Consider the following 24,881-nt stretch of genomic DNA (forward strand, 5'->3'; position numbering starts at 1 on the left):
TCTGATAGTTTATATATTAATCATAACTTTGTTTGACAATACCAACTGTTTCACTTTAATACTTTAAGCACAATAATACTTAATTATAGCTTGTCTTGTGTTAACAAATTCACAATGTAAAATAAGCATTATTCAATTAGCCTTCATGTTCACAAGTGTTTTCATGATACATAAGTATTCCTTAAGATGAAAAAATTGGTGTCTACTGTATCAAGAATTTTGGTTCCCAATATTGTAAAGTAACAAAGGTTCATGACAACAATTACCTTTATTAATGAATGCTTTCATTTTAAATGTTTTCTAATGCATGATATTTAAATCGCATAAATTAGGTACACACGCCACTAACACTGGTGACCAAATATACAGTGCTTTTTATAAATACAAATCAATACAATTATTGCCTGAAATATAACTTTACGATGTATGAGCTTAATTTTTTTGTAACAAATTACTATTCATCTATATTGAAAAAAATATTAGACAAAACTGTAAACAAATACACCCAACATACACATGGGCTGTGCTCTGTGAAAAGGGGGTTTAATGCATTTGCGTAAAGTGTCACCCCAATTTAGCCTGTGCAGTCCGCACATGTTAATCAAGGACAACACTTTCTGCTTTAATGATATTTTTCGTTAAAAGAAAGTCTCTTCTTAGTAAAAATCCAGTTAAGGCGGGAAATGTCGTCCCTGCACAGGCTAATGTGGGACGACACTTTACGCACATGCATTTAACCCCATTTTCACAGAGTGATGCTCATATCAAACAAAATAACTTCACTCACATGGGACTATACAAACAACACAATGCAAGACACAATTATTCCTGTAGTAAGATAACATCAATCTGAGGAAATAATGCTTAGTCAACATCACCATATTACAAAAATATGTGTATGTGACATGATATCAGCAGCTTATTACAGTGTTTAACAAGTATTATTTTGAATTGACAATGAATAGTGATTAAAACACCATTCTAAAACAATTATAGCATAATCTCGCAATATAATAATGATGATCCATGGGGCTGGAGAGTATTTCAGGGTGCAGGATCACATGACTATATGGGGTTCACAAATGGATGTTAATGGATGAAAACACACCAGTAAGTGGAGCTTTTTTTCCAAATAACATATAAAAACTGTCTGTAATGCACTTAATTGACAGTGTGTTTTCCTTCTGTCCAGCCCATGTGTAAACCCCGAGAACCCTGTTGATCCTGCACCCTGGTATTCTTACAAGATAGTAATATGATCTAGAATATACACGTTCCTTATATTTTGTCTTTAATTCAGCAGTGCTTTCAGATACGTTTTTTTATTACAATCTCTACATATCATCATCACACATATGTTCTGTATAAGATCTAGGAGTCTATGGGAATGAAACTAATAAACAACCAATCATAAACAGTACTACAATTTCTTTTTGGCCACTCATGCAGTGAGGCATTATAGGCAACACTAAATTAGTCATACTGCAACTTTTGAAAGTGACCACCATGCTAACATTTCCATTTTGAGAGCAATTTAAACAAGTCTTCATGATTTCTTGAGCAGAAACAGATGTTTGATCTAACAAGAAACCTTTTTTTCATAGCGCCATATCTGAAACACAAACAAGATTTAACAAGATGCGTTTGTGAAACACAATGTCCCCCTATATGACGTTTGACCTTGAAGGATGACCTTGACCTTGACCCTTCACCACTCAAAATGTGCAGCTCCATGAGATACACATGCATTTCAAATATAAAATTGCTAGCTTCAATATTGCAGAAGTGACATTACATGAGCAATTTTGACCCATATATTTGACCTTGAAGGATGACCTTGACCTTGAGCTTTCACCACTCAAAATGTGCAGCTCCATGAGATACACATGCATGCCAAATATCAAGTTGCTATCTTCAATATTGCAAAAGTATTTATAAAATACGCGATTTTGGCCACATATATTTGACCTCTGACCTTGAAGGATGACCTTGACCTTTCACCACTCAAATTGTGCAGCTCCATGAGATACACATGCATGCCAAATATCAAGTTGCTATCTTCAATATTTCAAAAGTATTCATTAAATAAGCGATTTGGGCCACATATATTTGACCTCTGACCTTGAAGGATGACCTTGATCTTGACCTTTAACCACTCAAAATGTGCAGCTCCATGAGATACACATGCATGCCAAATATCAATTTGCTATCTTCAATATTGCAAAAGCATTCATAAAATGAGCGATTTTGGCCACATATATTTGACCTCTGACCTTGAAGGATGACCTTGACCTCGACCTTTCACAACTCAAAAAGTGCAGCTCCATGAGATACACATGCATGCCATATATCAAGTTGCTATATTCAATATAGCAAATGTTATTGCAAAATGTTTAAGTTGGCGCAAACCAACAGACCTACCAACAGACCAACAGACAGGGCAAAAACAATATGTCCCCCACTACTATAGTGGGGGACATAAAAATTGCACATCTAAATATTAAATCTCTATGTACTAATCCATGAGGCCTTCCCACCTTTCCATCCCCACCACACACACAACCCACCTAACACCTTCATCAATGTCTTCGGTCACGATCACTACCAAACAAGCCTTGAGTTTGATTCTCAAACGGGCTCGTGTCCTTGAAAAGTCTCGTGGGATATGTGGGACCCGACGGGGGACGGTGCCCGTTCGGCACATGTTGATGGTCGTCTGTCACCTCGGTGGCTGGATCGATCACAGACTGGAGAGGGATCGGGGTGAGCCACTCCTTGGGCAGTGCCCGCTCTAGGAATGGTATGCAGGAGCTCATGTACGCCAACCGGTTCACCCAGCTTGGTGGCTCCTTTCCACACAGGATCTGAGATTGGAGATTCAAACAAGCTTTACAAATGAGCCTTGCATTGGGAAAATGGGGCTTAATGCATACCAGATTAGCCTATGCAGTGTAGGCTATCAGTGATTGCACTTTGTGCTTTTATCTTCCATTTATAGGAAGTTTCGGCTTAGCAAAAATCCAGTTTAGGCTGAAAGTGTTGTCCTTAATTAGCCTCTCCAGACTGCACTAGCTAATCTTGGATGACATATTATGCACATGCATTAAACATAGGCTCAAATGAATTTGCAATAAATAACAAAAACAAGCAAATTTGTTGAATTGATATCCCCCGCCAATATACTTCTGGACACAAGATATGGCTCTGGACACACAAAAAAAGCATTTTTTCAAATACAAACGGCCATAACTCCGCTATTATTCAATAGTGTACAATGCCATTTGGCGTGCATCATCCTCTTATCCATATATACTCATACCAAGTTTTAATGAAATCTGCCAAAGCACATCCAAGATATGGCTCCAGACACAAAAGTGACGGACGAACTGACAGCAGGACAACGCCAAAACAATATCCCTCCGCCTCTGGCGGGGGATATATACTCATACCAAGTTTCAATGAAATCCGCCAAAGCACTTCCAAGATATGGCTCCGGACACAAAAGTGCCTATAGTAAAAAGCATTTTTTCAAGATACATAGGGCCATAACTCTGTTTTTAACAGATGGTGTACAATGCCATTTGGCGTGCATCATCCTCTTATGCATATATATACTCATACCAAGTTTCAATGAAATCCGCCAAAGCACTTCCAAGATATGGCTCCGGACACAAAAGTGCCTATAGTAAAAAGCATTTTTTCAAGATACAAAGAGCCATAACTCTGTTTTTAACAGATGGTGTACAATGCCATTTGGCGTGCATCATCATCTTATGCTTATATATACTCATACCAAGTTTCAATGAAATCCGCCAAAGCACTTCCAAGATATGGCTCCGGACACAAAAGTGCCAGACGGACAGCCTGACGGACGGACAACGCCAAAACAATATCCCTCTGCCTCTGGTGGGGGATAATTATCGTGGGGGGGGGGGGGGCTAATGTGTGTGCCATGATTGTGTAATGTCAGAGATTTAGCACAATAAACTAATCTATTGACAGATTTCAGGACTAGCAGGAACAATAAATCATAGGCAAGGAAGGAAACCAGGAATGGCACTCTTTTTAATTGGCCTTTGTATGATGTACATGTAACTGAAGAACGTCTGAAATTAAACAGTTTTTATTACAGTGGTTGTGTTAAGTTGCTTATAAAGAACTGTGCTCATGTACCCATCCAGGCTACTACAAATCTTTTCCTCGGACAAATTATTTATTTTTTATCAGACCAGACTGCACAATTGCGTAGACTAGGCAGGAGCTACACTGGCCACATAATAGCATAAGACTAATTTTGACACAACCTGGCTCATTCAATGGTCTACTAGTCGATAACTGTAAACTATTCTTGGGACATTCTGTTTGATATTATTCGTCATCAACTTACTTTTGTCAAAGCTGCCGTGAAGTGATTACAGTTCTTGTTCAGAAGATGGTACTGGTCGCCTTTGAATTGCTTCCCCAGCTCCTCAACAATCTTGCTTATGTCATTCATGGTGAAATCGGTGGAACCTAGCACAATGGATTCCCTGAAAAATAAGTTGTGTCTGCTTTATAATCTCTTCCCATGCTGAACCTGGTATGAATATGAGCCACACTCTGCGAAAAAGGGGTTTAATACATGTGCCTAAAGTGTTGTCCCAGATTAGCCTGTGCAGTCCACACAGGCTTATCAGGGACGACACTGCCCGCTTTAATATTTTTGTTTCAAGAAAGTTTTTTGTTAGCAAAAATCAAGTTAAGGCGGAAAGTGTTGTCCCTGATTAACCTGGGCGGACTGCACAGGCTAAACTGGGACCACACTTTAGGCACATGCATTAAACCCATTTTTCACAGAACAGCGCTCATACATGTCACAGATAAATAGAAACTTAAACTTAATGATACACACATATAATATCATGTTCTTCTCAGGAAATCTATCAAGGCATTAAGTCATAATTAACATGTTATAAAGGACTTATTCACAGATTTTGGTATTTAAAAAAAAACGTCATCAATTTTTTTTACAAACAGACCTATAATGTTTTGAAAAGTCTTAACTTATTATAATAGTAATAAAAAAAGTTGAATATTTTGTTTAGCCATTCCCCAGATTCAAACCCAGTACCTCTGTTAGAAAAAGTGTGTGTGCGATACCATTGCACCAGTCTTTCAAATTGACAGATAACAGATAATCCACATTATGACATATTTAAACTCAACATATTTGCAAAATCGAGGAAAAACAATACAAATGCTTTACTTTTTTACAGAATTTTAAATGATGATTATCTGTTAATGAAACAATATTTTGAACATTAAGTCTTAGTCAGGAGTATTATTTCACTTGTTTTAACGTAATGAATACATTCTTTTTTGAATGTATGACAATTATTTTAAACATTTTCATTTTCCCAAACTGTGAACAAGTCCCAGGGAAATCAGCATGAATCATAAAGATCAGCGATTGCAGTACAAAGAAATTCAAATTATAGAGGTAAAAACTCATCTTTAAGAAATTAAGTTATATACTATCATCTAAACATAAACATACACACAAACAAAAACGATAAGTTTTTCACAGCCCACATTCATGTTTCAATATGTTGGCTAAGATTACACATAAATATTAAGAGTATTCATTGAAAACTAGCCCCAATTCCCAACTCTTGGTACACACTTGAATTTAAACTGTTCTCCCAGATCCTCAGCATCCTTTGGTACAATCTCAAACACTCCTGACATCGGTAGTGGATGGCCGCCATACGCATATTCTGCAACCCAAAGAGGCGGTTATATAGCCAGAAATATTTACCTTTGCATGTATAATGTAATGAACAATATTGTTCTTTATACATGTACAAATTTCAAATATGCTTTATCATTTTATTGATTTATAATTTTGCCAAGCTATATAAGTAATGGATTTTTCAATTTTGCTAATTATGTTGCTATTGTACATCTTTTTTAAGTCTTTAATTAAACAAGAGGGCAAAGATGGCCCTAGTTCGCTCACCTGAGAGGAGTCGGTTCACTCAATCTTTACCAAACGTCAAACCTGACCTAGATATTGTCCAGACAAACATCCTGGTAAAGTTTCATCATTATTGAACCAAAACTCTGGCATATGGAGTGTTTTCGTTTTTGTAAGATTTGACCTGGTGACCTATATTTTGAGTTGACCCCCCCCCCCCCTTACCAAACATCAAACTTTGCTTACAAAAATAAATATTATGCCCAAGATTCATAAAATCTGAAACAAAATTGTGACCTCTAGAGTGTTTACAAGGATTTTGTATAATATAATGAAAATTTGGACAATCTAAGGGCAATAATTATGGAATTAATTATGTGATATATATATAAAACCAATCTTTGTATCAAGATTCATGATGATTGGGCAAAAAATGTGACTTCTAGAGTGTTTAAAAGCTTTTTTTACTATATAAATATAAGAAAACTGTCCCCCCCGGCAGCCATGTTATTTAACTGACCGGAAACATTTTTGAACTCAACTCTCATATCAAGGAAACAAATGTTCTGACCAAATTTCATGAAAATTGGGCCATAAAATGTGACTTCTAGAGTGTTCACATGTTTCACTATATACATATTGAGAAAAATGCCCCGCCCACTGGCGGCCATGTTTTTTCACCGATCTGGACCATTTTCGAACTCGTCCGAGATATCAATAAAACCAATGTTTTGAACAATTTTCATGATGATTGGGCAAAAATTATGACTTCTAGAGAGTTTACAAGGTTTCTATAAAGCCAAATTAGGAAAACTGCCCCCCCCCCCGGCAGCCATGTTATTCAACTGACCAGAACCATTTTCGAACTCAACTCTAATATCAAGGAAACAAATGTTCTGACCAAATTTCATGCAAATTGGACCAAAAATGTGACTTCTAGAGTGTTCACATGTTTTCGCTATATACATATAGAGACAAATGCCCCGCCCACTGACGGCCATGTTTTTTCACCGATCTTGACCATTTTCGAACTCGTCCGAGATATCAATAAAACCAATGTTTTGACCAACTTTCATGATGATTGGGCAAAAATTGTGACTTCTAGAGTGTATACATATAGAGAAAAATGCCCCGCCCAATGGCGGCCATGTTTTTTCACCGATCTGGACCATTTTCGAACTCGTCCGAGATATCAATAAAACCAATGTTTTGAACAATTTTCATGATGATTGGGCAAAAATTATGACTTCTAGAGAGTTTACAAGGTTTCTATAAAGCCAAATTAGGAAAACTGCCCCCCCCCCCCCCCCCCCCGCAGCCATGTTTTTTAACTGACCGGAACCATTTTCGAACTCAACTCTCATATCAAGGAAACAAATATTCTGACCAAATTTCATGCAAATTGGGCCAAAAATGTGACTTCTAGAGTGTTCACATGTTTTCACTATATACATATAGAGAAAAATGCCCCGCCAACTGGCGGCCATGTTTTTTCACCGATCTGGACCATTTTCGAACTCGTCCGAGATATCAATAAAACCAATGTTTTGACCAACTTTCATGATGATTGGGCAAAAATTGTGACTTCTAGAGTGTTTACAAGGTTTCTCTATAGCCAAATAAGGAAAACTGCACCCCCCCCCGGCAGTCATGTTATTCAACGGACCGGAATCATTTTCGAACTCGACCAACATATCAATAAGGCAAACATTTTGACAAAGTTACATGAAGATTGGGCATGAAATGTGACTTCTACAGTGTTTTTAAGGTTTTTTCTTTTTTTTTGACCTTGTTACCTAGTTTTCGACCCAGCATGACCCAGTTTCGAACTTGATCGAGATATCACTGGCACAAATCTTCTGACCAAGTTTCATGAAGATCCGACATGAAATGTGGCCTCTATAGTGTTTACAAACCAAATGTGGACGACGGACGGACGGAAGAAGGACAAAGACCTGTCACAAATGCTTACCTGAGCAATCAGGTGAGCTACAAAAATACATTTTGATGCTGAAAATGTACTTTGTAACGATTTACTGAATTTGAATTGCTAGTTTGGTTTGCTTTTAGTTTGACTTTTTGTAAAAACCACTTTGGGTCATTAAAAGCTTTTTCTTTTTCTTTAGATTTATTGAGTGAACTTTTTTGACCCCACGTGACCCAGTTTGGAATAGGACCAAAATATCATTCAGACACGTGCTCTGTTTAAGCTTAAAGAAGATAAATTGTGTCTTGTTCTGAGAAAACTGGGCTTAATTCATGTGTGTTAAGTGTCGTCCCAGATTAGCCTGTGCAGTTCGCACAGGCTAATCAGGGACGACACTTTCCGCTTTTATGGTATTTTTAGTTTGAAGGAAGTCCCTTCTTACTGAAAATCAAGTTTAAGCGGAAATTGTCGTCCCTGATTAGCCTATGCGGACTGCACAGGCTAATCTGGGATGGCACTATACGCATATGCATTATGCCCAGTTTTGTCAGAACAAGACACAATTTGGCATCTAGAGTGTTCACAAGCTTATTCTTTAATTTGATCTAGTGACCTACTTTTTGACTCGACTTGACCCAGTTTTGAACTCAGCTGAGATATCATCGGGTCACTTTTTTATAAAGATTGGACATAAATGTGAACTCTTGAGTGTCACAAGGTTTCACTACAGCACTATGAGGGAAACTGTTGAACCTTGCTGGCAAGTTTTGTAACAGACCAAACTTTTTTTTTTAAATTGGTTCATAAAACGCATTTAGAGCTTTCACGAGATAAATGTTGATGTCTCACTAAGGACAATAGCTCACTATGAGCAAATTTTGATTAGGAATGCTAAACACAACACCAAGAAACAACAGAAAAAGTGTATATAATGGCAATTTAGATAAAAATAAACATATACTGCACTGTCCAAAATGCTGTTGTCACACAATTAGCCTAAACAAAACAACTATGTTCAAATCAAGTAAGACATACATGTATGTTGGATCTAAGAATAAATGAATGAAAGCTTGCAAGCAAGGCACACTAATAATGACTGCATGGTAAGCCCTACCTGTCCCATAGACTGACACTCCCGAATGGTAGACCCCTACGCCTATATGTGAAGTGTACTCATTGATCCAGTACTGAAACAAACACATTATTGGCAATCAAGGTTGGTGAAAAACAATATATAAGCTGCGCTTTGGGAAAACTAGACTTAATGCATGTGCAAAAAGCGTCACCCAGATTAGAAAGTGCAGTCTTCACATGCTAAATAGAGACAACACATAAAGCTTTTATAAAACAAGAGATGTGTTTGTCAGAAACACAATGCCCCCTAATGCGCCGCTTTGAATTATTTTTTTTTACCTTTGACCTTGAAGGATGACCTTGAACTTTCACCACTCAAAATGTGCAGCTCCATGAGATACACATGCATGCCAAATATCAAGTTGCTACGTTCAATATTACAAAAGTTATGAAGAAGGTTCAAGTTTTGGTTAAAGTTTTGGGACACACACACGGACACATACAATGACAGACAGGCCAAAAACAATATACCTGATCTTTCGATCCGGGGGCATAAAAATTTGTAAAAAGGAAGTCTCTTCTCATACAAATCCAGTCTAGAGAGAGAGTGTCCCCCAATATCTAGTCTGTGCGGACTGCAAAGGCTAATCTAAGATGACACTTTATGTACACGCATGAAGTCCTGTTTTCCCTCAGTTCAGCTCATATTTCACCATCTTTTTATATTTTGCAACAATTATTGAAGTTTTTAATCTTTTCGGATAGTTTGCTATTTAAAACATTATTTCAGTTATGTAATGCTTATATTATATTATTTGAAAATATCCCATCAATCATTCTTCATGTATCTGTTTCAAGTGACTGTAAATGAAGTTTCAATTTGAAAACTAATTTGTGATGTGTAAAAGATATTTGGTCTATGAGATATATATAAAGTAGTTATATCTACATGTAGCAATTAGCGTATCAAATAATCATGACTGTGCTTAGATGTTCATTATTTTTGTCAATTTTAACAATTTATAAAATCGGGTATATACGATTTTTTATATGTGTTTAATTGTAATATATTGATAAAATATGTTACAATAACACAAAATAGGCAAGAAAAATGATACATTAAAGCCAAATTTCATAAAATGCAGCAAAGACAAATTAGCGCCCCGAGCCGATTGTGACGTACATATTTTCCTACAATAACCGAAGCATTCGTCTATGTATTAGGATCGGAGTTAGTGTTCGTGTGTCGTATGAATAGATATCGTTGCAGGAATTCAAATAAACCGTTAAACTAAGTTAAGATTCACATCGTACATGTATGGTATACATGCTGGCGAATTCGGCTGTACAGCCGTTTTCAATTTCAGAATTAAATATCTGGCTTATTTCACATTTTTCGACACATGTTCTTCTTAACTTTTATTTTAATTTATATTGAAATATATATATATAATAAGTTTTTTTACACATTTTATATAAATTCATTAATATTTGACAATATCGTATATACCCGCTTTAATTATCACTAAAAATCAATAACATATCCGAAACCGAAACAGACAAATGATACATGTACATATGATAACAATGGTATTTACAATAATTCAAATTCTCAGTGATGTTATATTTGTCTTACGTAAAATTCTCTGACAAGCAATCCAAGATTTCCATCAAATAATTATAATTTCTTTGTATATCAGGAAAATGAATTTCAAGTCATTAGTTAGATATCCCACATTAAGCATTTCCTACACATCCTTAATAACAATGTATATTGCATTTACAATTACATGTAAGTGTATCACAATGAATACTGACTCAATTTGTTATTGTTCATTTACTTAATTGAAAAAATGCAACAGCTGCATTAATTGACCAATCATACTCAGTGCTTCAGCTAGGATTTGAAAAGGGCAGGGGGGCTTTTTTATCAAAAGGGCACTTTCGACGCGCAGTTTTTGTCAAAAGTGTACTTTTTTTTGTGTTTTTTTTAAGGCAGGGGGGGGGGGGCACTAGAAAGGGCAGGGCGGAGGTTCGGAAGGGCAGGGCGGGGCGCCCTTCAATTTATGCATAGCTGGAGCACTGATACTGCTACAGTATATATGTACATTGCCTTTTATATATATATTGCAACTAAGCAAGTCTATTTATAATTGCTTTTGGTCGCTAACAATTATTTGGAGGACTTAAGCAGCCAAAAAGAGGGTGATCAGCTTGATAGTCACAGAAACTTCACATGTTAACTTCATATACATGTATACGTATGAGTCTTACTCTGGAACAATGGGTTTAATGCATGTGCGTAAAGTGTTGTCCCAGATTAGCTTGTGCTATTTGCACAGGCTTCTGCCCTTATGGTATTTTAAGGTTAAAGGAAGTTTCTTCTTAGGGTAAATCCAGTTTAGGCAGAAAGTATTGTCCCTTATTTGGCTGTAGTGCTTGCATGGGCTATTCTGGGGCCACACTTTACACACATGCATAGAGTCATGGGCTATTCTGGGGCCACACTTTACACACATGCATAGAGTCATGGGCTATTCTGGGGCCACACTTTACACACATGCATAGAGTCATGGGCTATTCTGGGGCCACACTTTACACACATGCATAGAGTCATGGGATATTCTGGGGCCACACTTTACACACATGCATAGAGTCATGGGCTATTCTGGGGCCACACTTTACACACATGCATAGAGTCATGGGATATTCTGGGGCCACACTTTACACACATGCATAGAGTCATGGGCTATTCTGGGGCCACACTTTACACACATGCATAGAGTCATGGGCTATTCTGGGGCCACACTTTACACACATGCATAGAGTCATGGGCTATTCTGGGGTCACACTTTACACACATGCATAGAGTCATGGGATATTCTGGGGCCACACTTTACACACATGCATAGAGTCATGGGCTATTCTGGGGCCACACTTTACACACATGCATAGAGTCATGGGCTATTCTGGGGCCACACTTTACACACATGCATAGAGTCATGGGCTATTCTGGGGCCACACTTTACACACATGCATAGAGTCATGGGCTATTCTGGGGCCACACTTTACACACATGCATAGAGTCATGGGCTATTCTGGGACCACACTTTACACACATGCATAGAGTCATGGGCTATTCTGGGGCCTACTTTACACACATGCATAGAGTCATGGGCTATTCTGGGGCCACACTTTACTAACATGCATAGAGTCATGGGCTATTCTGGGGCCACACTATACACACATGCATAGAGTCATGGGCTATTCTGGGGCAACACTTTACACACATGCATAGAGTCATGGGCTATTCTGGGGCCACACTTTACACACATGCATAGAGTCATGGGCTATTCTGGGGCCACACTTTACACACATGCATAGAGTCATGGGCTATTCTGGGGCCACACTTTACACACATGCATAGAGTCATGGGCTATTCTGGGGCCACCCTTTACACACATGCATAGAGTCATGGGCTATTCTGGGGCCACACTTTACACACATGCATAGTCATGGGCTATTCTGGGGCCACACTTAACACACATGCATAGAGTCATGGGCTATTCTGGGGCCACACTTTACACACATGCATAGAGTCATGGGCTATTCTGGGGCCACACTTTACACACATGCATAGAGTCAAGGGCTATTCTGGGGCCACACTTTACACACATGCATAGAGTCATGGGCTATTCTGGGGCCACACTTTACACACATGCATAGAGTCATGGGCTATTCTGGGGTCACACTTTACACACATGCATAGAGTCATGGGCTATTCTGGGGCCACACTTTACACACATGCATAGAGTCATGGGCTATTCTGGGGCCACACTTTACACACATGCATAGAGTCATGGGCTCAGGGACTACCCTACGGGCGACTATGAGCGATAATTTCGCTCTTACGCCCGTGATTTCGCCCTACGAGCCCAGAAAAGCGAAGATAAAGTCGCCCGATTTTTTGAGTAAACAAGACCGGAAAAGCGAAAATCAAGCCGCCCGATTATTTTTGCTAAGGCGTGCTACCGCCCGCAGGCGATAAGCAAGTTTATTGTTTGTTGTTTATCTAACGGTGACAAAATTTCCCACCGCACAGATCGTTAATTGACCGTGACAAAGCAGTCCCCTTAATATTGGTTGCTATAACAACACACTAGTGCCTCTTCGCGCGTGCCGCAAGTTGTCTTCTGATTACGTGATAATTGTTTGACCATCCGATAATTGCAGGTTTTTGGCAGACAGCACGGTTAAAGAAAGTCGGAAAAAATAATTCAAGAAAAAACAAACTTGATCAAAGGTCAATAAATTGCGTAGATCCACTATAAAGCCCAGCGAGTTTTGTCAGTTTGTTAATCCACCGAAAATTACGAGTAACACCCATCTTCTATAAACTGGAATCACAGTTCATTTTTGATACTATAAGTCATAATACTACACATAAATATTGAAAACACACATTTCCTCGATTAGATATAAATTATCCGAGTAGAATTAAATTGCTATGTCATGACCATCAACATTGCAAATGGCGGACGAATTGTAACATTACACCCGCGTTCAATTCAAAGCTGGGGATTCACATTACAAGTAATGGTGATTCAATAATGGAGAAAGCATTAACTGAATTTAACAAACATTTGATAAGGTTTGTTAAACCGGATAGCAACAAGAAAAATTTTGATTATTAAAGTAAACAGGTAAGGCATTCTTAAGTGAACATATTCCGGACATGTAAAGTATTCGGATAAACAGTAATAGATGTACTAGATGTTCCATGGATTAAGATTAAGATTGTGTTTTGTTACAAAAGCAGTCATAGGGATGATGATAATATAATGATGATAAATATGTGATGAAAAGTTGCTACCAGTACCAGGGCTCGCGCTGTCGTTCGCCACTTGAGCCATTTGCGAAAATATTGAGAATTTGGCTCAAGAAAAATCCGATTTGCGAAAATGCTAAAATATCGTAAATTTTCATTGAAAACCGCCGCCATTTTAACCCGAAACTGGTTTTCTATATTTTTCTCTTTGTTTCAATGAAAGAATTCGCAATTTGAACAGTGAACAAAAACCGGTCTGCACCTGTATCGAGACATCGCTTGACCTTATTGTTATTGAAGTGCACATGGTAGCTGGCCAATCAAAACTGAGTTCGCTTACACATGAAATGACGTTGTTGAATGAAACGTAAAAATGGGTGGAGCTTTGAATACACAGTTAATATTGTCGTCTGCAACAAAATAGCGGTCGGTCGCAAATGTCGTATGATAAGATTAAAAATGAAAATAAGCCTGACCATAAATTAATTATTTCCAAGCTGACTATCGATCTAAATAAAAGAGTGATAATTAAATAATTAGTTCTATGTCGTTGATGTTACAACTTTCTGCCGATGAAAAGGTGATTATTAATTAATTTGATCGTTTTACTCACACACTATGCTAACTAACAGCGGCGTATTTTAATCAAAGGAAAACGTGAAAAACACGCGCGGTTTAATTACAATTCAAGTTTAATTAAAGTTACGAATTTGTAACACATAGGAACAGTAATTCATATCGTCTATAAAATTTGTAACATCTCATGAAAATCTCAATTGAAGGAAAATACTGCAAAGATGTTGACTTTAAAGTGATCTACAAACTGTGGGCTTGTAAAAAAACATCGCAGAATAATAATGAAATAATAATGATACATGTCATGAATTTGTTCTCTGTGCATAGCAGGATTTGTTTGCAATGTATTTTGTGAATGAAATGTATGCTTGTATTTTACATGCCATTCATCATGTTGTTAAAAATGTGCTGTATGAAAATATCTCTATAACTGTGAAAATTGTGATGTATATTATGATATGTGACATGTGCTTGTATATATTGTTATTTTAAACAAACGAAAACTGGTTGGCAAAAGGCCCAAAACGCACCACAGATAATCTAGGATCCAAAATTTTTTCGGGGGGTGGGGGGGGGGGCATGCCCCCGGACCCCCATAGATCTGGGTGGCTCAAAGATATTTTGGGCCAGCGCTAGCCCTGAGTACAAATTATTAAATGACTTAAATGTGTTATGATGAAGAAGATTTTAGTGAGAATTTATTGTTTTTACAAATAAACATAGTATAATGATAGAAATAATAAAAGTTGTAAAATAAACACGCTTTGTTTTTGATATTGTTTGCACAAACGTCTCCCTGATTTTCCAAACTTCTCCCTGTTTCAGAACAAAGGAGAAGTCACTTCTTCCTATTTTTAAGGCCTAGGGTAGTCCCTGATGGGCTATTCTGGGGCCACACTTTACACACATGCATAGAGCCATGGGCTATTCTGGGGCCACACTTTACACACATGCATAGAGTCATGGGCTATTCTGGGGCCACACTTTACACACATGCATAGAGTCATGGGCTATTCTGGGGCCACACTTTACACACATGCATAGAGTCATGGGCTATTCTGGGGCCACACTTAACACACATGCATAGAGTCATGGGCTATTCTGGGGCCACACTTTACACACATGCATAGAGTCATGGGCTATTCTGGGGCCACACTTTACACACATGCATAGAGTCATGGGCTATTCTGGGGCCACACTTTACACACATGCATAGAGTCATGGGCTATTCTGGGGCCACACATTACACCCATGCATAGAGTCATAGGCTATTCTGGGGCCACACTTTACACACATGCATAGAGTCATGGGCTATTCTGGGGCCACACTTTACACACATTAAGTTTTGGGCTACTGGAATAGAACAGTTGAAATACAACAGGGCATATTTCTGCTAAACTGCAGGTCTGACCATAATGACTTAGTCTGTTAAACTACATAATTGCTTAACAAAAAACATGTGAAGTCTCCATTAAATATCCAAACATCCATGCAGAGATATGATTGGTTCTAGGCCTAGCCCTATAATAAACTTACAAAATGCATGAGTAAAAAAAATAGAGGCTAGAAAATTCAAACTATCAGTTTTCTAATTTTAAGTTTAACTATAAATGAAAACCTTAAGTTAAATATTATGAATGCTTATCGTCCAATAAACATATTTGAATTGATCAGTTCTTATATCATAGCACACTGGCAAAACCTTACTCACCATATCATAGACATTGACAATGACTGGTTCTCTAGCCATGTTGCTTTATTTTCTCTCTGCTACTCTAGAAATCTATTTTATGGAATACACAACCATCTTCATATATAGGATGCTGAAATAGAAAACAAGGGCTGTTTGTAAAACATGCATGCCCCCCATATGGGCTCTCTGTTGTAGTGACAGCCATTTTGTAAATAAGTTTTATGTCACTGTGAGCTTGACCTTCGACCTAGTGACCTGAAAATCAATAGGGGTCATCTGCGCGTCATGATCTATGTACCTATGAAGTTTCATGATCCTAGCCATAAGCTTTCTTGAGTTATCATCAGGAAACCATTTTACTATTTCAGGTCACTGTGACCTTGACCTTTGACCTAGTGACCTGAAAATCAATAGGGGTCATCTGCCAGTCATGATCAAGTACCTATCAAGTTTCATGATCCTAGGCATAAGCGTTCTTGAGTTATCATCCGGAAACCATTTTACTATTTCGGGTCACCGTGACCTTGACCTTTGATCTAGTGACCTGAAAATCAATAGGGGTCATCTGCGAGTCATGATCAATGTACCAATCAAGTTTCATGATCCTAGGCATAAGCGTTCTTGAGTTATCATCCGGAAACCATTTTACTATTTCGGGTCACCGTGACCATGACCTTAGACCTAGTGACCTGAAAATCAATAGGGGTCATCTGCTAGTCATGATCAATCTACCTATCAAGTTTCATGATCCTAGGCATAAGCGTTCTTGAATTATCATCCGGAAACCATTTTACTATTTTGGGTCACCGTGACCTTGACCTTTGACCTAGTGACCTGAAAATCAATAGGGGTCATCTGCTAGTCATGATCAATCTACCTATCAAGTTTCATGATCCTAGGCATAAGCGTTCTTGAATTATCATCCGAAAACCATTTTACTATTTCGGGTCACAGTGACCTTTGACCTAGTGACCTCAAAATCAATAGGGGTCATCTGCGAGTCATGATCAATGTACCTATGAAGTTTCATGATCCTAGGCCTAAGCGTTTTTGAGTTATCGTCTGACAACCACCTGGTGGACGGACCGACAGACCAACTGACAGACCGACATGAGCAAAGCAATATACCCCCTCTTCTTCGAAGGGGGGCATAAAAATATCATATAAAAATGAAAGACAACGCATTCACAAGTGTTAAGATGAACAAGAAATGTTTGTGAAACCCTCATAACTTGCATGACTTTTTAATAATGATGTCAATCCCAACAGATATAAATCTGCCCGCAGTCAAACTATATTATGTTAATTGCCAAGCAGGATGGAGGCATTCCATTTGAAAACAAGGTAACGTGATGTGCAAGCAACCGGCACAGTTTTTCTTATATGATTTTCTTATTTTCTAATGACCAATCAATAAGCAAATTTAAATAAAGCCTGCCTGCAACACATCAAGTGTCAGCCAAGAGGGGGAATTGGACGTAATCTTCGCCGAAAGTTGCTTAACTTCGCTTTCTTTAAAGAGCTAGGAGAAATTCATGTTGCTCTTTTTTTCAACCTCCCATTCAAATTCCAGCAAATACATTTATTTATCACACCTGTTTAAAATCCAATTAATCAGATGCAGTAAAATGTTAATAGTTTTCTCAAATCTTATCCTCTGTGGAACTAATTCAATAATGCTCTATCAGTATGTGCATGCTTCCGGTAAAGTAATATTGATTAATGCCTTCTGAAATGACCACTTGCTGATCGTGTTACAAGCCTACAGCATAAACTCCCTACAAACAGGCCCTAACTCGGCATTCACATCAAAGACCTTCGATGTGTGACCCACACAATACACAATGCAACTAATTACAAGATATTCAAAAGATTAGCAAACAACCTGACTTCTCCTTGATTTCTGCTGACTTTTCAATAAATGGCAGTCAAGAGAGAAGAGACTTCCCCCTAAAGTTGGAACCTAGGCAAACACTAGACACATACAAAGTATTTTCTAAATTTCAGGCGAAAGTGAATATTTATGTACATTGTATAGTGAGTCAGCATCTGTCTGTGTTTAAAATGTGTTTTCCTTTTAGTTTAAAACGAGGTAAATTTACAGCATGGAAAAAACATCAAATCTTAATTCTTTTTGGATTTGATACCTAAACTTGTTAACACTGTCCTCCATGAAATTTAACATGAATAAGGGCAGACAGTTGTGTATTTCAACAAATACTACTAACTAGTATTATTTGGATTGAGGATTAAGCGCTCTGCAAGTAAAATGTTAATTTCATATTGTTCTAAATTTTTGCGACCTAATGAAAATTTCAACAATGCTGATATTGGTAAATGAGTTGAAGCAAAGTGTAATAATATAGATAATCAATTTCATGCTACTTCACGGTGACAATAATTTTTATTTTAGAGCTTGAAACAAATGACTAAATCTAAAATACATTTACATGTATTTATGCAGCCTATGTTTGCAGTAATGTTTACATAATATAATTTTTGGGTCACCTGTTTGCTCACAGTGTTTTTTTTCACCATTTTGGGAATGGGGCCATGTCCCTTTGGATTGGGAAAATTCGCGTTTTTTTTACTAAAATTGGGAAATTAGTGTTGTTGTTGTTTTGCTAACATATGCTTCAAAATTGAGGATTCAAGTGTGTCCAGTATAATATTTACTAAGGTTGATCTTATATGGATGTGAGATGAACAAAATATTGAGATCTAAAAAAAAAAAATTTTTTTTTTTTGAAACCTTCCATTGGGAATTTTTAGCTCCCATTTGGGAAAAATATATTCTTTTTCCATTGGGAATGGGTCCGGTTACCGGACCCGATTTTGAATGAAAAACAAGATGTGTTTGTGAAACACAATGTCCCCCTATATGACGTTTGACCTTGAAGGATGACCTTGACCCTTCACCACTCAAAATGTGCAGCTCCATGAGATACACAAGCATTTCAAATATAAAATTGCTAGCTTCAATATTACAGAAGTGACATTACATGAGCAATTTTGACCCATATATTTTACCTTGAAGGATGACCTTGACCTTTCACCACTCAAAATGTGCAGCTCCACATGCACATGCATGCCAAATATCAAGTTGCTATCTTCAATATTGCAAAAGTATTCATAAAATAAGCAATTTGGGCTACATATATTTGACATATGACCTTGAAGGATGACCTTGACCTTTCACCACTCAAAATGTGCAGCTCCATGAGATACACATGCATGCCAAATATCAAGTTGCTATCTTCAATATTGCAAAAGTATTCATAAAATAAGCGATTTGGGCCACATATATTTGACCTCTGACCTTGAAGGATGACCTTGACCTTGACCTTTCACCACTCAAAATGTGCAGATCCATGAGATACACATGCATGCCAAATATCAAGTTGCTATCTTCAATATTGCAAAAGTATTTTATAAAATGAGCGATTTTGGCCACATATATTTGACCTCTGACCTTGAAGGATGACCTTGACCTTGACCTTTCACCACTCAAAATGTGCAGCTCCATGAGATACACATGCATGCCAAATATCAAGTTGCTATATTCAATATAGCAAAAGTTATTGCAAAATGTTAAAGTTGGCGCAAACAGACCAACCAACAGACCAACCAACCAACAGACAGGGCAAAAACAATATGTCCCCCACTACTATACTACACTGGCTCATCATATGGAAAAATGTTATTTAAATAAAAATAAAGCGTATTAAGACTTATTAAGTTACTTCTTGTAATTAAGGTAATTATTATAGTAATAAAATTAATAATATAGTCAATGACATTATTTTAGCTGTAAGGTTTTTAAATGATAGTCATTAAAAATAAGGTAGGATTAAATGGTGGTTTTCACATCACGAAAGAGGTGAAAAAAATTTGGGCCAGTGAAACCCTTGTATTATATTAATTGATTCCAGTTCAAATTGAGGAAATAAGTGTATTTAAACAAAGGGCTAAGGAAATCCAAACGAAACTGCATGTTGGAAATTACAACTGCTGTTTGTTGCCATTATATATTATCATGGACGAACCATCTTAGAACCTTAATTTATGACACGTCAAATATAGTGATGATTAAGATTGAAAATAGTGAAACATATTAATAGGAACTCTTTTTGAAAAATAACTTGTTTCTACATGGCTGGCAACTTTAATTGTTATGTTAATCCTCTTTTGATAACAGATTTTTTGCAAGTTTCCAGCACCACCATATCATGTAAAACTTTCAATGCCGCCCAAACAACGAGTACCTGCTTTCGAACCATTCAGTGTACACCATTAAACATTATTTCGCCCCATGATTTGACCATGGTCACGTGACTTATTACAATTTACAGCAGCCGATTTTTGTAAATTGTCAAGCAAAGTTGAGAAAGAAAAGAAGACCATGTTTATTTAAGTTTTTTTAATCAAAATCATTACATATGTAACAAGATGTGTTTGTGAAACACAATGTCCCCCTATATGACGTTTGACCTTGTAGGATGACCTTGACCTTAACCCTTCAACACTCAAAATGTGCAACTCCATGAGATACACATGCATTTCAAATATAAAATTGCTAGCTTCAATATTGCAGAAGTGACATTACATGAGCAATTTTGACCCATATATTTGACCTTGAAGGATGACCTTGACCTTGACCTTTCGCCACTAAAAATGTGCAGCTCCATGAGATACACATGCATGCCAAATATCAAGTTGCTATCTTCAATATTGCAAAAGTATTCATAAAATTAGCGATTTGGGCCACATATATTTGACCTCTGACCTTGAAGGATGACCTTGACCTTTCACCACTCAAAATGTGCAGCTCCATGAGATACACATGCATGCCAAATATCAAGTTGCTATCTTCAATATTGCAAAAGTACTCATAAAATGAGCGATTTTTGCCACATATATTTGACATCTGACCTTGAAGGCTGACCTTGACCTTTCACCACTCAAATTGTGCAGCTCCATCAGATACACATGCATGCCAAATATCAAGTTGCTATCTTGAATATTGAAATTCTGCAAAAGTGACATTAAATGAGCGATTTTGACCCATATATTTGACCTTTGACCTTGAAGGATGACCTTGACCTTGACCTTTCACCACTCAAAATGTGCAGCTCCATGAGATACATATGCATGCCAAATATCAAGTTCCTATCTTCAGTATTGCAAAAATTATTGCAAATGTTAAAGTTGGCGCAAACCAACCAACCAACAGACCAACCAACAGACCAACAGACAGGGCAAAAACAATATGTCCCCCACTACTATAGTGGGGGACATAAAAAGCATTAAGAAATACTATAATTTGTACGTGTTTTATGATTAATATACTTATTCTACAGGGGTTTTATGATTAATCTGATTAATCTACTTATTCTACAGGGGTTTTATGATTAATCTACTTATTTTACAGGTTTTTTACGTATTTTCGTTGATTTGCTGCTACGTGCGAGTCGGCGTAAACAAATTATTTTAATAAAGAAAAAAACGGTGACGAAGTGCGTGTGCGCGCATGCGTATGAAATGAAAACAAATGAAGGGTTTGCAAAGAGGTGAGGTTCGAGAAGAGGTACTCTAACGATATATATAATATACATGGTATATCCTGAAGAATCGGCCCATCTCCCTCACTTGTATATCCTCAAAATTAATGGAACACATCATTGTTTCAAACCTCATGAATTATTTTGACACTAAAGATCTTCTTAATCCATTCCAACACGGATTCCGTTCTAAACATAGCTGTGAAACACAATTAATCTCCTTTTCTCAAGAAATTTATGATAACCTAGAAGCTGGTAAACAAACTGACCTAATAGTAATGGATTTTAGTATAGCTTTCGATAAAGTAGACCACGAACTCTTAGTATTCAAACTTGGTGTAAACAGCAACACTACTTCTTGGATTTCTTCTTTCCTAAAACATCGAACACAAACTGTAGTGGTTGAAGGCCAAAAATCAAACTCAGCCCCAGTCATGTCAGGTGTACCCCAAGGGTCCGTACTGGGGCCCTGCTTATTTCTAGCCTACATTAACGACCTTCCAGACTCCCTAAAAAGTAGGGCATGGCTCTTTGCCGATGATACGGTGGTCTACCTCACCATTAATAAAGAAAATGATTGTTACACACTCCAAAATGACCTACACAAACTAGAAAAATGGGAAGATAACTGGTCCATGGAATTTAATCCTGATAAGTGTGAAGTAATAAGAATAACTAAAAAGAACAAGGGCTGTTTGTAAAACATGCATGCCCCCCTATATGGGCTATAAGTTGTAGTAGCAGCCATTGTGTGAATACGTTTTTGTCACTGAATACGTTTTTTGTCACTGTGAATGGTGGTGGTGGTGGTGGTGGTGGAAGAAATAGTAGTAGTAGTAGTAGTAGTAGTAGTAGTAGAAGTAGTAGTAGTAGTAGTAGTAGTAGTAGTAGTAGTAGAGTAGTAGTAGTAGTTGTAGTAGTAGTAGTAGAAGTAGTAGTAGTAGTAGTAGTAGTAGTAGTAGTAGTAGTAATAGAGTAGTAGTAGTAGTAGGTGGTGGTGGTGGTAGCAAAAGAAATAGTAGTAGTAGTAGTAGTAGTAGTAGTAGTAGTAGTAGTAGTAGTAAGTAGTAGTAGTAGTAGTAGTAGTAGTAGTAGTAGTAGTAGTAGTAGTAGTAGAGCAGTAGTAGAAGTAGTAGTAGTAGTAGTAGTAGTAGTAGTAGTAGTAGTAGTAGTAGTAGTAGTAGTAGTAGTAGTAGTAGTAGAGTAGTTGTAGTAGTAGTAGTAGTAGTAGTAGTAGTAGTAGTAGAAGTAGCAGTAGAAGTAGTAGTAGTAGTAGTAGTAGTAGTAGTAGTAGTAGTAGTAGTAGTAGTAGTAGTAGAAGTAGTAGTAGTAGTAGTAGTAGCAGCAGCAGCAGCAGCAGCAGCAGTAGTAGCAGTAGTAGAAGTAGTTGTAGTAGTAGTAGTAGTAGTATGCATTACAAAAATGCAGTTAGCCTTACATTTGGTAAAATTTAAATATATTACAAGGGAGGCAAATCTGTAACAATAAATTTAAACTTATTGCATTTGTTTCCCCTGTAGTGTATTACCTCCCCTGTCCTACTTATATTTATATTAATCAACAAAATTAAACATTAACACAATATTTAATTCACAAAATATACAAAAAATCTCATATTCTGATAATATTTTTACTGATCCACTGTATTTTACTAAAAGGATGATGTTTCATTGGACTGATAATTATAGATTTAGGATTACAGACCAGTTGCTTCAGTAATATTGTTCAGAGTGTGCCCTGTTGGCCGCGTATGCATTCTAAAATTATCATTCAAAAAACCATTTTACTATTTCGAGTCACCGTGACCTTGACCTTTGACCTAGTGACCTCAAAATCAATAGGGGTCATCTGCTAGTCATGATCAATGTACCTATGAAGTTTCATGATCCTAGGCACAAGCGTTCTTGAGTTATCGTCTGACAACCACCTGGTGGACGGACAGACCGACCGACAGACCGACAGACATGAGCAAAGCAATATACCCCCTCTTCTTTGAAGGGGGGCATAAAAAGATAATTTATTTCCCTTATAAACTTCATAATATAGAACTTAAAACAACAGAAAAAGCAAAATATCTCGGACTAACTATAAGCAATGATCTCAACTGGAAAACGCATATAAATAACATAACATCTAAAGCTACTAACACATTAAAATTTATCAAGAGAAATGTCAAAACAAATAACAAACAAATAAAAGAAACAGCATACAAAACATATGTCAGACCGCAACTGGAATATTGTTCCTCAATTTGGCATCCATGGCAGAAAAATCTAACATATCAAATAGAAAGAGTGCAAAGATCAGCAGCCCGTTATGTGTTAAATGACTACCATTACACCAGTAGCGTTTCACATATGATAAAGACACTAAACTGGCAAACTCTAGAACAGAGAAGAATAAACTCATCCTTGACACTACTTTATAAAATTGAACATCATCTAATCTATGTAGACCACCAACATCTTACAACAACAAGACATTTAAACTTCTTGGTACCCTTCTCTAGAACAACTTATCATCAAAATTCTTTTTTCCCAAGGGCAATCAGGTATTGGAATGGCCTGCCATACAACGTTAAGAGCAGCACCAGCCTCAGTCAGTTTACTGCAGGCTTGGCCGCTGTCCCGAAATAAATATAAGTATCTTGTTTTTATACTTTTATCAGTAGTCAATGTAATAACTTTACATTGTTCGTCACCATTTTATTTTGTATGTCAATTAACATCAATTCCATGTACATACTGTATATATATTTTTAACACATGACTTTTAACATTCTCTGTCCCCCGACAGACGCCTTCCTGTCATAGTCAGTAATTGACTGTAGGAAGTATCGAGTAGAAGTAGAAGAAGAAGAAAAGATAAACACATTACACTAAGCAAAAATTATTAATGAGTTACCCTGTTTATCCCTTTTAACCAAACTTAAAACATTTGTTCATTTAAACTCGGTGCCACCCTTCTTAGACTTACAACTTCGTGTACAATTTTGATTACATAAAAAACAAAATAGTTCATAATAAATACTGTTTTCACATTTTTCATCAACAGAGACAGACTTCAAAGAGGACTGAAATTTACTCACCATTCATAATGACAAATTATTGATTCTTTTAAAATTGATGAATAATTACATATATGCAATTTCAATATTCAAATTTGGCGATTTGTTTCGTATTAAATTATTGAATTTGTTTATCACATTTATTCGTTAGTCATTCCCCATCCGTTTAATGAACCCGGAAGTGAATACTACGTAAGCG

At 37.0% G+C, this 24,881-nt stretch overlaps 1 protein-coding gene and 1 long non-coding RNA gene across 7 annotated transcripts in view; both read right to left on the reverse strand.

The window, feature by feature from the left end:
• Positions 1 to 831: 831 nt before the first annotated feature.
• LOC127874691 (deubiquitinase DESI2-like) lies at positions 832 to 24,864 on the reverse strand. 3 transcript variants are annotated; one of them, XM_052419202.1, is made up of 6 exons: positions 24,704 to 24,864; positions 16,073 to 16,184; positions 8,998 to 9,070; positions 5,663 to 5,756; positions 4,388 to 4,529; positions 832 to 2,864 (listed from the first exon to the last, which is right to left on the reverse strand). In XM_052419202.1, exons 2-6 carry the CDS (start codon positions 16,109 to 16,111, stop codon positions 2,580 to 2,582), a joined length of 633 nt encoding a protein of 210 aa, XP_052275162.1. In that variant the 5' UTR covers positions 16,112 to 16,184; positions 24,704 to 24,864; the 3' UTR covers positions 832 to 2,579. The 3 variants fall into 3 exon arrangements, with proteins under 3 accessions (XP_052275162.1, XP_052275161.1, XP_052275160.1); XM_052419201.1 differs by lacking the exons at positions 16,073 to 16,184; positions 24,704 to 24,864 and adding an exon at positions 13,837 to 13,974 and having other exon boundaries at positions 832 to 1,612; positions 2,568 to 2,864; XM_052419200.1 differs by lacking the exons at positions 16,073 to 16,184; positions 24,704 to 24,864 and adding an exon at positions 13,837 to 13,974.
• LOC127874693 (uncharacterized) overlaps positions 832 to 24,881 on the reverse strand; it is a 228,251-nt gene continuing 204,201 nt past the window's right edge. Inside the window, exons 1-2 of one of the 4 annotated variants that reach the window (XR_008047049.1) lie at positions 21,290 to 21,357; positions 832 to 2,417 (exon numbers count right to left, since the gene is read on the reverse strand). This is a non-coding gene — a long non-coding RNA (uncharacterized LOC127874693). Of the gene's footprint in view, positions 2,418 to 19,666; positions 19,683 to 21,277; positions 21,358 to 24,881 lie in introns of those variants that run through there. The other 3 variants (XR_008047051.1, XR_008047050.1, XR_008047052.1) reach the window with 3 other exon arrangements.

Source organism: Dreissena polymorpha, chromosome 3 (assembly GCF_020536995.1).
Source record: "Dreissena polymorpha isolate Duluth1 chromosome 3, UMN_Dpol_1.0, whole genome shotgun sequence".
In the NCBI taxonomy this organism is placed as follows: Eukaryota; Metazoa; Mollusca; class Bivalvia; order Myida; family Dreissenidae; genus Dreissena; species Dreissena polymorpha.

Coding starts and splice junctions, on each gene's coding strand:
- LOC127874691 (XM_052419201.1), bottom strand. CDS start 13,959: ATGGCGGCGGTTTTCAATGAAAATTTACGATATTTTAGCATTTTCGCA. Junction 9,071..13,836: donor GAACGACAGCGCGAGCCCTG/GTACTGGTAGCA, acceptor TGTTTGTTTCAG/TACTGGATCAATGAGTACAC. Junction 5,757..8,997: donor AGTGTCAGTCTATGGGACAG/GTAGGGCTTACC, acceptor TTTGGGTTGCAG/AATATGCGTATGGCGGCCAT.